At 36.1% G+C, this 14,107-nt stretch overlaps 1 protein-coding gene across 2 annotated transcripts; it reads left to right on the forward strand.

Annotated features, from left to right (window-relative positions):
- Window positions 1–239: 239 nt before the first annotated feature.
- On the forward strand, window positions 240–8,228 carry LOC111393621 (splicing regulatory glutamine/lysine-rich protein 1-like). 2 transcript variants are annotated; one of them, XM_023019239.1, is made up of 4 exons: window positions 240–499; window positions 775–1,735; window positions 5,912–6,893; window positions 7,145–8,228. In XM_023019239.1, exons 2-4 carry the CDS (start codon window positions 1,658–1,660, stop codon window positions 7,699–7,701), a joined length of 1,617 nt encoding a protein of 538 aa, XP_022875007.1. In that variant the 5' UTR covers window positions 240–499; window positions 775–1,657; the 3' UTR covers window positions 7,702–8,228. The 2 variants fall into 2 exon arrangements, with proteins under 2 accessions (XP_022875007.1, XP_022875006.1); XM_023019238.1 differs by lacking the exon at window positions 240–499 and having other exon boundaries at window positions 599–1,735.
- The last annotated feature ends 5,879 nt before the right edge of the window (window positions 8,229–14,107 follow it).

The following is a 14,107-nucleotide window of genomic DNA, read 5'->3' on the forward strand; positions in this document are numbered from 1 at the left end:
AAAAAAAAAAGAATTTTTTTGAATTTAATTATAATATTATTTTATTAAAAAATGTATGGTTGATAAAAAGATAAAAATAAATTATAATTTTAATAGGGTCAAACGTTGTATTAATTATGTAGGAGATTCCCTCAAACGAATACGAATACGAGCGTGGGCCTTGTCCATGGATGTATATATACACATATAAATACACTTTCTCTCTCCTCTGTCTTTCTTTCTCTAAAACGTTAATATGCCTTCTCTGTCCCTCATATGTACCCCTTGTCCATTTTGCTTCTTGTTCTGTAACACTAAAATAAACCTCTCCAACGCTCGAAAATCTACACGCACTGCAGCGAGAATGAATCGATCCTATGTTTATGTATATAATTGAAGAGAAAAAGAGAGTTTGAGGAACTGATTAGATTTTTATTTTTTGTTTTTAATTTGAAAAATTGTGCTAAAGAAGAAAAACTGAGATCTTCATACAAATGTTCTTCATTTTGTGGCAAGCAAGGTAAATAATTGTTAAATTTAAAATAGAATTAAATTTGAAAATTTAGTTAACTTAATTTTATTACGCTAAGCTGAAATTTTTATTTTATTTTCTTTTTGGGTTTGAAAATTACGTTTTTGGTTTTGTGAAATTTTTAGATGATTTTTGGACTAGGTTGTTTGAAAGCATTTTCTTTTCTTTCGTCTTTGGTGAGAAGTAACTATTTTCGCCTTTTTGTTTTGCCAAAAAGGGCCTTCAATTAATTGAATCGGAATTTTCTTTTTCCTTTTTTGTAGGTTAGGGTTTTGGTACTGAGATGTTGGTTTACTGATGGTTAATTTTAGCTAGGGTTTGGAACTAATCAGATTGCTGAGGTGCAGATTTTAAATTGGAATTAGGGGTTTGATTGAGGATTCAATTGGAAATAGAGTTTTTCAGTGGCCTTTCCTGGACGGATCCCATTTTGCAGATCAAGAAATTATTGCCAGTTGGTTTTGATCATACGAGGGAGTGAGTTCTCAAACCTACTATAAATTCCAGCATTTTAATTGACTGGGAAGTTGTCATTTTTGAAGGATATGGAAGAGGATTGTTCATATATGTAAATGCTTTGAGCTGGGGATTGATTTTAGGTAAATTTTGTTGACAAGGCCGAGGAAGAAAAGTAATAAAAATTAGATGCCATTGGCTTACTAGGCAAGCCAGAAGATCATTTATTAGCGACCATTTTTCTTTCTTAAGAAACCTTTTGGGTTAGCTTGGTTTCTAGGTGGAAGTTTAGCTGCAAAAGCTTTAAATTCAGCATTTATATATTTGGAGTTTGCTTAAAACAATGTTCATATAGTTACTATTTATATCACACTCTCATTTGGCATTGAGTATCGATAAGATTTTTGAACTTACACTTGTGTTTCGGAGCTAAGAGGATTTTAAGTTGGAAGGTAACGGATGGATTTTGAGTAAAGTGTTAGTGAGCAGAAGTGGGTGTGGGTGTTTGGACCAGTGGATAAATGAGTTACATGAACCAATAGTGAATCCGCAATCAATGTGGTGTAATGGTGCATGGACAGGAATATAATCAAAAGTCTGTTCCTATGTTGGAACGCTGTTATGTGGAAATAACACAAGCATATTTTCTTATCGGCTCTAATCATTTTGCATGTACTAGGACACTGTGCAATGTCTCGCTGCTTCCCGTTTCCCCCACCAGGATATGAAAGAAAGCAAAGACCAGAAGACTTAGAGATACTGAAAGTGGTTAGTTCATTTTTCCCTTTCCTGCTGTGATTTTGTTCCTGCTCTATGAATTTCATGTAGTTATTACCTATTTCTAGATATGTTTAGATTTGATGTATACATGGATTTAAAGTTCTACGAATGTTATGCTCCTCGTGTAAGTGGTGCCTACTTCACAGTATAGTTGCTCAAGTTTATTGATAACTACATTAATCGTTGTCTAAAATTTTGACTTAATTTTAGATTAAATGGAAAGAACCATTGACTTAATTCTTGATTAAAGGTTGAATCAACTACCATATCTTTCTATTCATATCTCTATCCTCGACTATCATGAGCATTATAATTTTCTTCAGTTTTTCTTTCTCTTCCCTCAGTAATACCTGGTTGGGAAGTCAGTTAATTAAAATAAAATCAATGCTTCAACCTGTATGTTAAGTTTTAGTACGTTCTCAGGCAGTTGTAGCTTGGTGATGTTTATTTTAAGTCCTACACTAATGCTGGCCTGAATGTTAAGCTGATGTAAAACCATTCTAAAGAGGTTAGTCATGGTTTTGTTGAGATAAAGAACTTTAATAAAGGAGTCAATTCTTTTATGTACATCATTTTTTGCTGGTGGTTATGTGTTTGAAACAGAAATAATGCTGGGGTAGGGAGGTTTCTGAAAGGATAGAAGATACAAGGAAAAAGTGAGGATTTAAGAGCTGCTTCTCGAAACTGTTGTTACATTTCCAGAACATTTGGGGTATAATGGCAAGATGACCTTTACAGAGTCATGTTGGACTACGTCAATTGAGATGTTGATCAAATAACTCAACTGTATGCAAAAGGCTTGAAATTAGAGTACTAAGAAAACAGTGTTGTGAAACAAGAAGTTTGAGGAAATAAATATAATTATATCTAAGAAAAATGAGAGAGATTCTGGGTCACTTCTGAATCCAATTGGATCCGCACTTCGTGGAAATGATTGCTCATGAATTTCACACTCGTTGATTGTGGATAAAATTACTGTCGCTTCAAATTGTATGGACTACAAGGAATTCTTAACCTAGCAGGATAAGAACTTCCAGTTTGAAAACCAACTGAATTGACTGAGTGGTTATTATAAAACACAGAAATAACCAAAAAAAAAGATATAAGGAAATAACCTTTGGGTTACTAGTATGATGCTTTTAAGCAGATGTTAACAGTCTGAAATACTCTGGAGCTTAAAAGACTGAGAAACAGAATTGAACTTAGAGCAAGAAAGAAACTTTTAGAAGACATTGGAAGTCAAAACAATCGCGTGCTTCCCAGCTCGATTCAACATTGTGCTGAAGCTTCTTAACGAGTTGCCTAGGTTCCCATTCTAGAACATTTAGAATTACCTTAAATAAGAAATCACAAAGTACAGCCTTTGGCTAATTATATGAAGCTTCTAAGCAAAATATTGTGAATGGTCTCAAACACCCTCGAGCCTATGAACTGAGATGCAAACCAACAACTAGGCAAGAATAAAGTTCTTATAAGACAGCTGGACTCAATATATGGTCATATGAATTACCAGCTAGATCCATCATTGCATCAAAGCATTAGACTGAAGCTTCTTGCTACTACAGTCTACTGTGTATTTTTGTTGGGAGGAGTCCCTTTCTTGCTCCTAGATTTCTGGTTGACATGTGTGTGCTTCTTGTGGAGATTGTAGTCGTGCTTCTTCATTATTGAGAACACTGGTGATATTTCCTTTTCATTACGTTGAAAATATATATTTTTGCTAAATATTCTTTTTGATTCCTTTTTAATGTAGCTGATGATTTTAATGAAGTTATTAACTATGGTAAATTGCTTTACACACATGATAACTTGGACAAAATCAAGTTTGGTCCCTAACAATACATTTTTCCTTCCGTTTTTGTTTTGCTTTATGCAATTGTGTCGAATATTGGTTTTACACGAGTTCTTTACAATATGTCAAATGTTAGAATAATCCACTCCACTCCGCTTCTATTGCAACACCAGATTCCTTTTCTAGGAGAATTATCATTTACTATGATTTTAGTCATCAACTTCCGGGAAAGGGTATGGGATGGATTTGCTTGATAGGTTTAACCAAATTGACTTACGGGAGAACGTATTGATATTTCATAGGAAATTTTCTAGGACATGAAAATATGAAATTGATTCAATAATTCATATCTTGTCTACTATGAGAGAGCGCATGTCAATAGTCACTATATATGCCTATTCCTAAAGAGGAACTTGTAGGCTTTGTTTTGGAAGTTGGGAATTCATGCATTGGAAATTGCGGATAATTTGGGTTTGGGTGGAAATTCCCACTTAGCCCGTGTTTGGCTAATGCTTATAACCGTTATTGGTTAAACCACTTTTTATCCATACATTTTGTGAGATTACAAGTACTACCCACTTATCCATAATTGTTTCTATCTATTTATAATTTAAATAGTCAATGAACACTTCCCAAACAAGCTTTTAATGCTATGAATGATGATGTGAAGCAATATAAGGGATGGGTATAGCTTATGACATGTTAATGATATCATTGGTCTGTTTCCTATTTAAAACCATGTAGAAAAAATGAAACTATTTACAAGGATAATCTAGAATTCTGAAGTTTTTATATGTGACTAGTTGCTTATTCTTGCATGCTTCAAACTTTTGCATATTTTCATAGAGCAGCATTTCTCTTTTCCTTGTTCTAGAATGGACATTTATGGCCGGTTTTCATTTTTGCTAATAGTGAATTCTGGGTCTTTAAAATTTAATTTTAAAAGCACATTTCTTTATTTACTTTGCTGTGCCTCCACTTATCTGGTCATTTTTTGTTGATGTATAAAAGAGTACGACAGCATACACATGCTAGGTGGGAAAATTTGAACTGCTTGAAAACATAGGAGGCAAACTTCTTTTGATCGATGTAATTATATACATTGTTTGGGAGAGATTTATCCTAGTGAAAAATGAATTTTTTTATTTTTTTATTTTTAGAATATGTGGTTGAAAGGTAGAATAACTTCATCTTGTCTCCAGTATTCTAAGATCTCAGTAGATGGGTATACTTAGAACCTGTACATTTTATTTAGGGGTCTTTATGAAACTTTCCCTGATGTATTCTAATTTTTAGGGCAACACACTGGTGCGGCAATATAAAAGACTGTAGTTCCTTTTTTCATATTAATAAAAAATGGAAAAAAAATGTGATAGCCTTGTATGTTTGGATTTTGAATAATAAGCATTGTAAAGGCATGATTAAATTTTTCCCTATCCCCTTGCCAAGTTAGACTATTAGATTTCTCAAGTAAATAGGATCACTTTCTAATCTGATCATAGCTACATATTAATTGATCCGTTCTAGTAATTCTGCTCAGCCACATGTATCTTGCCAGTTCTTTATTGTTAAATTTTAAGATAAATTAAAAAATGTTAGATTTCTTTTCATTATTATCATTCGAAGACTCAATTTACCTTTTCTTCTTATGTTGCTAGATGTTAGAATGCCCTTCTATATACGATTCATGTGGTATGGAAAGTACTCCCATGTCTCTATTGATTATAATTGGCACCGTCAGAATACACCATGACCTGGAAATAGTGTGAATGAGTCTCTATTTACTGGTCTGAAGACTAGCGCCTTTATACTATTGGTTCATTCATATGATATTGTACCTTTTATCTTGTATGTAGTATAGTTTACAAACTTGGTTAAAACCTGTGAATAGTGAAGCATTGGGATAGATTGTAAGCATCATTGATTATTGAAAAAGGTTGAAGGTTTGGCACACAAATCATCAGCTTGTTTGATTTGAAAGTGTTTTATTTTGCTGCCATACTTCTCTAGAGAGGTTCTCGTTGAGGATATACAGATGCATCAATGAACGAAGAAAGGAAAAAGCGTTTCTGGCAGCAATAGTTGCCTTTTCTGTTATTATATGATCTTTTTTCATTTTCTTTTTCTTAATTGCTGGTTGTTTGATTGAATCTCTTCTTTTACATGTAAATTTTTAATTAGGACTTTGTTTTGTTATGTCTGTAGTTCAGACTATGCAAGTTTCCTGATTACAAAGATTTGCAGTTGGATATTAATCCATGAAAAATTGAAAATTTTCTAAATGGGCAATAGGAATTTTTATGACTGGCTATATCATTCGCCATGAAATTTAAAACAATACAGTTCAAGTTAGAATCTGTGATCATCTTCAGGAAAAGCGCAAAGAGAAAAAACACAAAAAGGAAAAGAAGAACAAGGAAAGAAAAGAAGGTAAAGAGAAAAAGGAGAGAGACAGAAGTGATGATAAACACAGAGTAAAGAAAGACCGGAAAGAAAAACACAAGAAGGACAAGGAGGAGGACAGGGGCAAAGGGAAAGAGAAAAGCAGCATCTCGGAGGAGGCAACAGTTGCTGGGAAACTTGAGGTAAACACTGGAGAGAAACTTCCTACAAATGGAGGACATGATAAAGACTCGAACATTTTTGTGGATGAATCAGAACAGGCTACTCAGTTTCAGGGTCAAAATGGGGGGAGATCTAAGCAGAACAGTTGGCGCTCTCTGGGGATTGAGGAATCAAAATTTGTGCAGGAGTTGGACAGGAGAATTAGAGATGATGAAATGGCTTCAAGGAGCCAGTTGCTTGGGAGGGTTTCAGATACCCAGAAAAGGGATCGAGATGCAGCTGTCAGAGATTCTTCTGGTATATTGGCAGAAGACAAGGGAAAGAACGAAGATAAGAGAGTTGATAATAGAAAAATGGGTGTGCAAGGATTTAGCAATGAGTTTATTGGAAATACAATTGCCCAGAACCTTTCTGGGATGGCTAAGAGTAAAGTTGAAGGGATACCCCGACTGGCTGAGGAACAAAATGATAGGATATTGCCAAGTAAAGAGAAATCTAAGGAAAGAGGTGACAATAATCGGGATGGCAAACAGAAGGATCTTGAGAGAGAGAGAGAGAGCCATAAAATTGACAATAAAAAGAAGAGGGAGAAGATAAAGGAGAAGACCAAGGGCAAAAGTGAAACTAAGGAAAGCACGCAGGTCATATCCAAAGATGTTGGCAGGAAGGAGACCAGCGGTGTTACCAGTTATAAAAGCCCACATATGTCGGAGGGCATCAACAGTTCTGCTGTTAGTGAGGGAAATTTGAGGAAAAGAAAAGATTTGGATTCCAATGGTTTTCTCCATGGTAAGTTCTCTCATTCAGTGGAATCCTTGGGATTAAATTCCCACTATATATTTGTATTTCAGTAATTATAAATAAGATACTTGCAGGGAAACTTTATTTGGCCACTGCCTAACATACTGTGCTTCTTAAGAATGCTTTCATTAGGTTTATGACCTCGGCGAACTCTTACTTTGATTCTGAATGATATTATACAAGCTTGTTCAACATCAATTAGCCTTACTCTAGGCTGATTATTGTTGCTTGCTTCGCAGATAGTGAAGTCAGGCACAATAAATTGCAGAGGCTCTCTCATCAATTGACAGAGAATGGAAGGAAACTCGAATCTGCCCGAATTCATTGCATATCTACCTTGGATAACCAAGAGGTTCCTAACAATTTCCTGGTGGATAACAAAGACACGAAGGTGAATGATAAAATTGAAGTCCAAAAACCGATTTCAACTAAATCTAAGCCTTCTGCTACAAGTATGTTAAGAGATCAAATTGTCGAATCATCAAAGAAATCTCCCCATCCTGATTCCAGGTATGTTACTGAAGTACCCAATGAATCAATGAGGGAGGATCAAATTGCTGAAGCATCAAATAGACCTCCCCATCCAGATACCAGGTATCTGAATGAGATACTCGCGGTGCCCAAGTTGGAGTTGCCCATTGTTGATGACCAGGAATGGTTGTTTACCCCTAAAGATCCTCCATCAAATAGCAAGGTGGGCTCAGCTGCGGTCAATGAGGAGTTGCACGTATGGTCTCAAGCTGTGCATTTAGAATCAGCCGATATTTATGCCCTGCCATATGTTGTTCCTTACTGATTGTCATTTATTCAGTGCTATCTGATGCAAGAAGCTTGATTATGTTGTTGTACCGGGCTCTTCAGATAAACCTGGTGTACTGACTTGGATTCTCGGCTTATCACACCTTTTCAAGTTGTGTTATGGGGTGGCATTTTTGCATGGTTTGCCAGGTTCGGAAATTGTCTAGATCACTCGGAATCCATGGCCACCTTAAGTCTAGGATTACGAAGAGGTAATCATCTCAAAATTCAACTGTTGTCATACCAGAAACTTTCATGAGGTGTATAGGATAAGATTGGCCAGTATTGTGGAGGACGATGCATAAGCTTTTCTAGTTTATTGCGTTAAGTTGATATGCTCTCCTTTCTAATTGAGTGTAAGAGTAGCTCGAGTTTCGCTTCACCACAATTTTGATCTGTAACATAGAACTCCAATTTATATGTAATGTAAGAAGGAAAAGGAATGGTAGTACTATTCATTTCATTAACTTAGTTATTGTTCATCACACTGTTCAGCTTTATGATTTGCTCATATGTTCTGGTTTTTGTGATGGTATATGTTATGATAATTGTTGCTATTCTGTAATTCTGGAGAAGACAGTGGTAAAACTATGGGAAATTACACTGGGCATTTATCAGCCCTTGTTTGAGTCCGGGAAAATGCATTTTTAATAGTGTATTGATGGAAAATGTATGGTTGAAAAATAAAGAAAAGTTCTGGAGTTACTTGTTTGATTTGTGGCTTGTTGTTTGAATTTTTATGTAAGAATTTAAAAGGAAAAAAAAAATTTGATATATATAGTTTTTGACTAGAAACCAGACCAGAGTTTTTTAATGATTTATTGTTGATTAAAAGAATATATATATATATATAGAGTTTTTTTATTATATATTTTTTTTAAAAAGTATATATATATATATATATATATATATATATATATATATATTCATCTTATTTGGCACTAAATTCCTTTTTCCTTTTACTTAAAAACAATATTGATATCGGTTTTGGTATTACTCAAAGAATTAGTTGTTCCAATTGAAAGTGAAGTAAATATTTTGATCATTTTTTACTCAACTTTTTACACGGCCGTCTATGATTATGTAACTTATAAGTTCTCATAAATGAGTAGTGGTGAGACTTGAATTGAATATTTGTTTCTCTCGTTGAATTATGTCAAATCGTTTCATTTGAAGGTTGAAGTCGTTAAGAGGTACACATTTATTTAATTAGATATTATCTTTACGTTGTTGAATCACATTCATAAAGTATAATAATCCATAATATTCCATGGTTACACAATTACATATACTATTAAGATTATAAAAATTTCAAGTCCATAATAATATCGCAAAGATTATGATCCCTAAATTGTGTCTTTGCAATTGTGACCTTGTTGTGATTATAAGTTGCATGTATGTGATCGTAACATGTTTAGTTAAATTAAAGGTCACAATATTTTATTAGATGTCACCACCTGATTTTTGAAAAAATAAAAAATAAAAAAATAAAATCCACATGTTAGTTTTAAAAAATGTAATTTGAAACCTTTGTGGTTATGTATTTTTTTTTTTTTTTGACTTTTTATCAATAAAAACTCCTAAAAATAGTTCCATGGTCAATTGGCTTGTTGATTAAAAAATAAACGACTTCTTAATGTTTTTAGAGAGATTAGTATATTCAACATAATCTAATCAAGATTGTCGGTTGAACCCCGATTTATTTGCAGAACGATCCTAATATGATCAAGATACGATGCATTGATGTCATGATTGGATTGTTTTATTCGTTTTGAATTAAATAATTATGGATTGAACATATTCTTGTTATACGATGATTCACATTTACAAAGGGACAATATATGTATTATTTTTAACCAATACAATAAAATAGGCTAGCAAGTACAATATCTAGAAAGCCCATAAAATTGTCCCTAGTTTGGTATCCCTCTAGAATCTATTTATTCAAAATATTGTTCCCAAGTAATTTTTGATTGTAAATCGTTACGGCATTTGTTCAAGCGGTCCAGCCCATGTTTGCATGCCAAATAGGACAATGGTTCTAAATTAATTGTGGTCCATTTTTATCTATTTTTTTTTAAAAATCCATATGTCAAATTCTACTTTTAGATGTCAAATCTAGTTATTTGGTATATTCTTATCAATTTAGATTACATTTTGAAGTTGTTGGAGATAGACTTGAATGGTATCGAGCTCCTATAAGCCTGCATCGAAAAATAGGTTGTGCTAAGTTTGACCATTTTTATACCTCTAAAGCAAAATGGTTAACCCTAAAAGATGATGCTAATCATTGTACAACTGTTTCAGGATGAGTTTATGTTAACAATGCTTGTCTTCATAAAAGTGTTATAGTACAAATGTACAAAATGGTGAAATGCAAACTTAATTATCGCTTCACGCTGCATTAGTTAGTATCGGAGCTCAATCATGTTCCCGATAGAGATGAGTTGGTATTCACAAAATCCAATGGCAGAGGTTTTGTTTTGGAACCAAACCATTTTTACTACTTTCAATAATTCAAAGGAGTAAGAATCTTTGGATTTCAGTTACCACACATCCCCAATCTTCGAAGAAGAAATTGAAGAATGTGTATTTTGGTATGAATAATTACGATGGATCTCTAATTTTCGATGAGGAGATTGAAGAATTTTTCAATTTGGATAATGACAAATTCAATAATGTCCTAGTTTCTTGCGACAAGTCAAATGTCAAAATCTTTAAAGAATTGTTCAAGAAATTCAAGAAATAAAATTTCAATACGACAACTATAAATGTCGCAAAATTTGAAAGCAGGTGACAACTATGTTCCTGGTTTTGGAACTGTTTTGCGTGAGTTAGTCGCTAACAATTAAAAAGGGATCAGACGATTGTGTAAGGGACAAACCTCTTGAGACAAAATCCCAAAAATGGGTGATTTTATTGGCGATAACTTTACAATTGGAAAATAAAAACAGAATGCCTCCAAGGGGCGCAAGCACACGAGTTATTGAAAAGAAGTGTTTAAATCTAAACTAAGAAATTTAAAATTACATATTCTCTGTTTGAGAGTATTTGATTCGGGGTCTTTTGCTCCATGTCTTTTCTTCCTTTTATACTCTCTGGATGATCTCTTCGTGATCAACCACTTAAAAACTGCTTGATCGCTCTATAACTGCTCACTTTCTTCATAGTGGCCAACTTGTCATGGAATTGCCTTCTCTAACTGCTACCATCACTTTTGTCGTTCAACCGTCTTCAATTGAATTCCTTGAATCGTGGAACGTGATAGGGCTACTCAATAACTGCTTCATTAACCGCACATTTGGGTAACCATAACATCTTATGTTTGCTAAGATCTTGGGCGACTCGAAGGTTTGGGTGAGCACAGGGTCATAGTTCTGGGCGACTGCATGGCAATCCATTCGCTCAAATCTTGGGCGACTTGTAACCCTGGACGATGGTATTACCGCGTTCATGAGCTCCCCTATTTGGGCCTTTATCATGCATTTCCCTGATTGGACCGTTCTTTGGGCTATCTGATTTGGGGATCCTCCAATTGGGCTTCATTATTTGAGCTATTCGATTTGGACTGAACTTTCGTGTGTCAACAATTACCCCCCAATATGGCAGAATTAATACCAATTATTAATTTTTGCCATATTCACTTTGTGTTTCCCAGCAACATTCGAAATTCCCAAAAATTTCAATCATTGTTTTCTTCCATAGTCTGAAAAGGTGCGACGTTTGCAAACCCTTATAACCCCCAAATACACGCATTTTCATTGCACCACTAAATCACGCCTCATTTTCATTGCACCACTTCCAGAACTCCTCATTCGGCCATTTATAACTTCGAACTTCCTTGCACCAGCCAATGTTGAACTCAATGAGTTCTATCTAGGTCCTTCATTTAACAACGCCGAAGCCATCGAACAAGTGGCGGTCGGTCAGCTGTTCCCTTGTACTCAAGGCCCTCCGTTTCTAAACTCTTTGCCGCTGAGGCCGCTTCGCGAAAGAGGTATTCGCACTTGGCCTAAATTTGATGCCGTTTTCTGTAGATGACATGCTCGCCTTGTGGACCATGGTCCTACTAAGGCCATTTTTGATAGTGCTAGGATTTCTGATTTGCTAGAAATCTCTCTTCAACCCCCTATTTTTGATCCAGGACTTTTTCCAATCGCTTTAAGTTTTTGGTTTTCTGAGTATAATACTTTTGTTTTCCCTCTTGGCTCCATATCCATTACCTTAAGAGATGTTGGAGCCCTAGTAAATTTGCCACCTTTGGGCGATACCATTTTCCCTGGTATTTTAATTTCTGGTGTCGCCCCAAAATTTGATAGAAAACTCACCGAGTCTTATTCAAGCCTGCAAACCTGTCATAACCACTCGAGCGCTGATCCTTCCCATGCTGAGCGTGTGGCTTTTCTTCAGATTTGGCTTTGTAAATACATTCTGTGTGTGCCAAGCCTGAAGTCCTCCATGAGCTATTTACCCATAGCGCACGAATTGGCGCGTGGTAGGCCTCTAAATTTGTGTTCTTTCTTTTTAGCTGCCCTCTATAGAGGCATGACTTCTCTTCAATCCCAATTGAAGAATGGTGCATCTCCCACTGGCAGTGGGCCTCTTTGGTTCACTCAAATGTGGTTGAGAGCCTATTTTCCATCGCTTGGTGCTCCATCTTTTTCCAGTCCTTCTGCTAGCTGCTATGGGCTAGCCATTGATCCCTTGACTCCTGTAAATATGTCTAGAAGGGATATTTTTTCATTCTTTTATACTTTGGATTCAATCCCTTCCTTCTTTTTTTTCTCCCTTTTTGACTCCGGATTATGTGCAACCTCCATCCACTATGGATAGTGTAAGCACCTCTCTGTTCATTTGGATTCAATTTTTGACCGGGAGAGAGTTGTTCCATGATATTTTGACTGGAATCAATGCCAAAGCTAGGGTTGAAATAAACGCTTCCCAATTTTTTGCTCACCAACTTGGCTTTGGCCAAACTTGGCCCGTTCCCCCTTGCAATTCAAGAAATTTAATAGACCGCTTCCACACCATTAATAAGGCAGAGGCAGAAGCTATAGATGCTCGCATTATTCTTTTGACGAGCAACTTTTCATTAGCCACTTTCAATCCTAGCTGTGCCATTCATCCCCTTTTTGAACGACTTTGGCCGTCAGTGAAGCGCAGATTGTTTGTGACTGATGCCAATCGTGCTTTCCATTCACTGGACCAACCAAACATTTCTTTCACCTCTCCTGTTTTGGTCACTCCCGTGTCCATTAGGAGTTCCTCTTCCCCTGCTCATGCTAAACAGTTTGCCCGTCCATCGACTTCTCTTCCTGCCAAGCCAAGCCCACTGCAGCTAAAAGTGCCCCAAACTGCAAATGGCCAGCCTCAGCATCTCCTATTTTGGAGGATGATGATGATGACACCCCTCTCATCGTCAGGAGGAAGGTAATTAAATTGGTTTACTCACAAGCATACCTTTCCATACTTGAAACTTTTCTATGTGTTGATGGTTTATTTATATTTCTCAGAAAAGTTCAGCCTCTCCCTTGAAGGCTTTGGTGTTGGCAGCTCCTGTTCCATCATCCTCTGATGAGGCTGCTTCGTCCAAACCAGTTGATGAAGGGACTACGCTTAAAGAGAAATCTTTAGTCCCAGAATCTTCATCGCAACCAACGGATAAGCCACCTTCTTCCCAGGGCGTCGACCCCCGAAACGTCGAAGCAAAAGGTAATTCATTTTTTGATGCTTCACCTTTGTTTGTGCTATTGGTTTTTTATTTGTTGCTTTTTGAGTTCTGTAGATGCTCCCATGAGTCTGCCCGTTGCAGCAAGTTCTTCTCGCTTAGACAAGGGGAAGTCCTCACGAATGGTGGAGCCACAGGTGGTAGATTTGGCTGGGGATATGCCACCTTCCAAGATTGCTGATGAGGTAATCTTTGCTTCACCTTTACTTTCACTTTGTTTAGTATAGTGAAAACCTTCAATGTTGGTAACTTTCTTTACAGGATGCTGATAAAATTGTACGTTCCATCCAAGACTTGTTCACTTCCTGGGGGCAAGTCAAGACATCTCGCCCTGCTTCAGCCAGTCGTCCTTTTGCTTCTTCAGAGGAAGATATGAAGTTCCTCAAGCAGTCGATATTTGAGTATGTGTCTTTCATGGCTATGGACATTGGTAAGGCTAGTGCTGCCAAGTATAAAGAGAAGCTTGAGCATTTGAATGCGAAATTGGAGCAAGCACTGACACTTCCGTCGCTCAATCTTTTTGCTGATTTTAAAACGACGTTGAAAGTTGTCCATTCCGAGGTCCTCTCCTTGCTGGCAAAAAATGTTGAACTGAAGGCCAAAAGTACTTAATATCTTCGCGCTGTATCTGAAAAGAGTCCTTGCTTCTGGAGATCAACAAAGCTGAGGACGAGTT

Source organism: Olea europaea, chromosome 4 (genome assembly GCF_002742605.1).
Source record: "Olea europaea var. sylvestris chromosome 4, O_europaea_v1, whole genome shotgun sequence".
Taxonomy (NCBI): domain Eukaryota; kingdom Viridiplantae; phylum Streptophyta; class Magnoliopsida; order Lamiales; family Oleaceae; genus Olea; species Olea europaea.

Excerpts from the sequence above, each read along its gene's own strand:
- LOC111393621 (XM_023019239.1), top strand. The coding sequence starts at position 1,658 with ATGTCTCGCTGCTTCCCGTTTCCCCCACCAGGATATGAAAGAAAGCAA. Across the intron at positions 1,736-5,911 it reads ACTTAGAGATACTGAAAGTG|GAAAAGCGCAAAGAGAAAAA; the intron begins GTTAGTTCATTT and ends GATCATCTTCAG. Across the intron at positions 6,894-7,144 it reads TTCCAATGGTTTTCTCCATG|ATAGTGAAGTCAGGCACAAT; the intron begins GTAAGTTCTCTC and ends CTTGCTTCGCAG.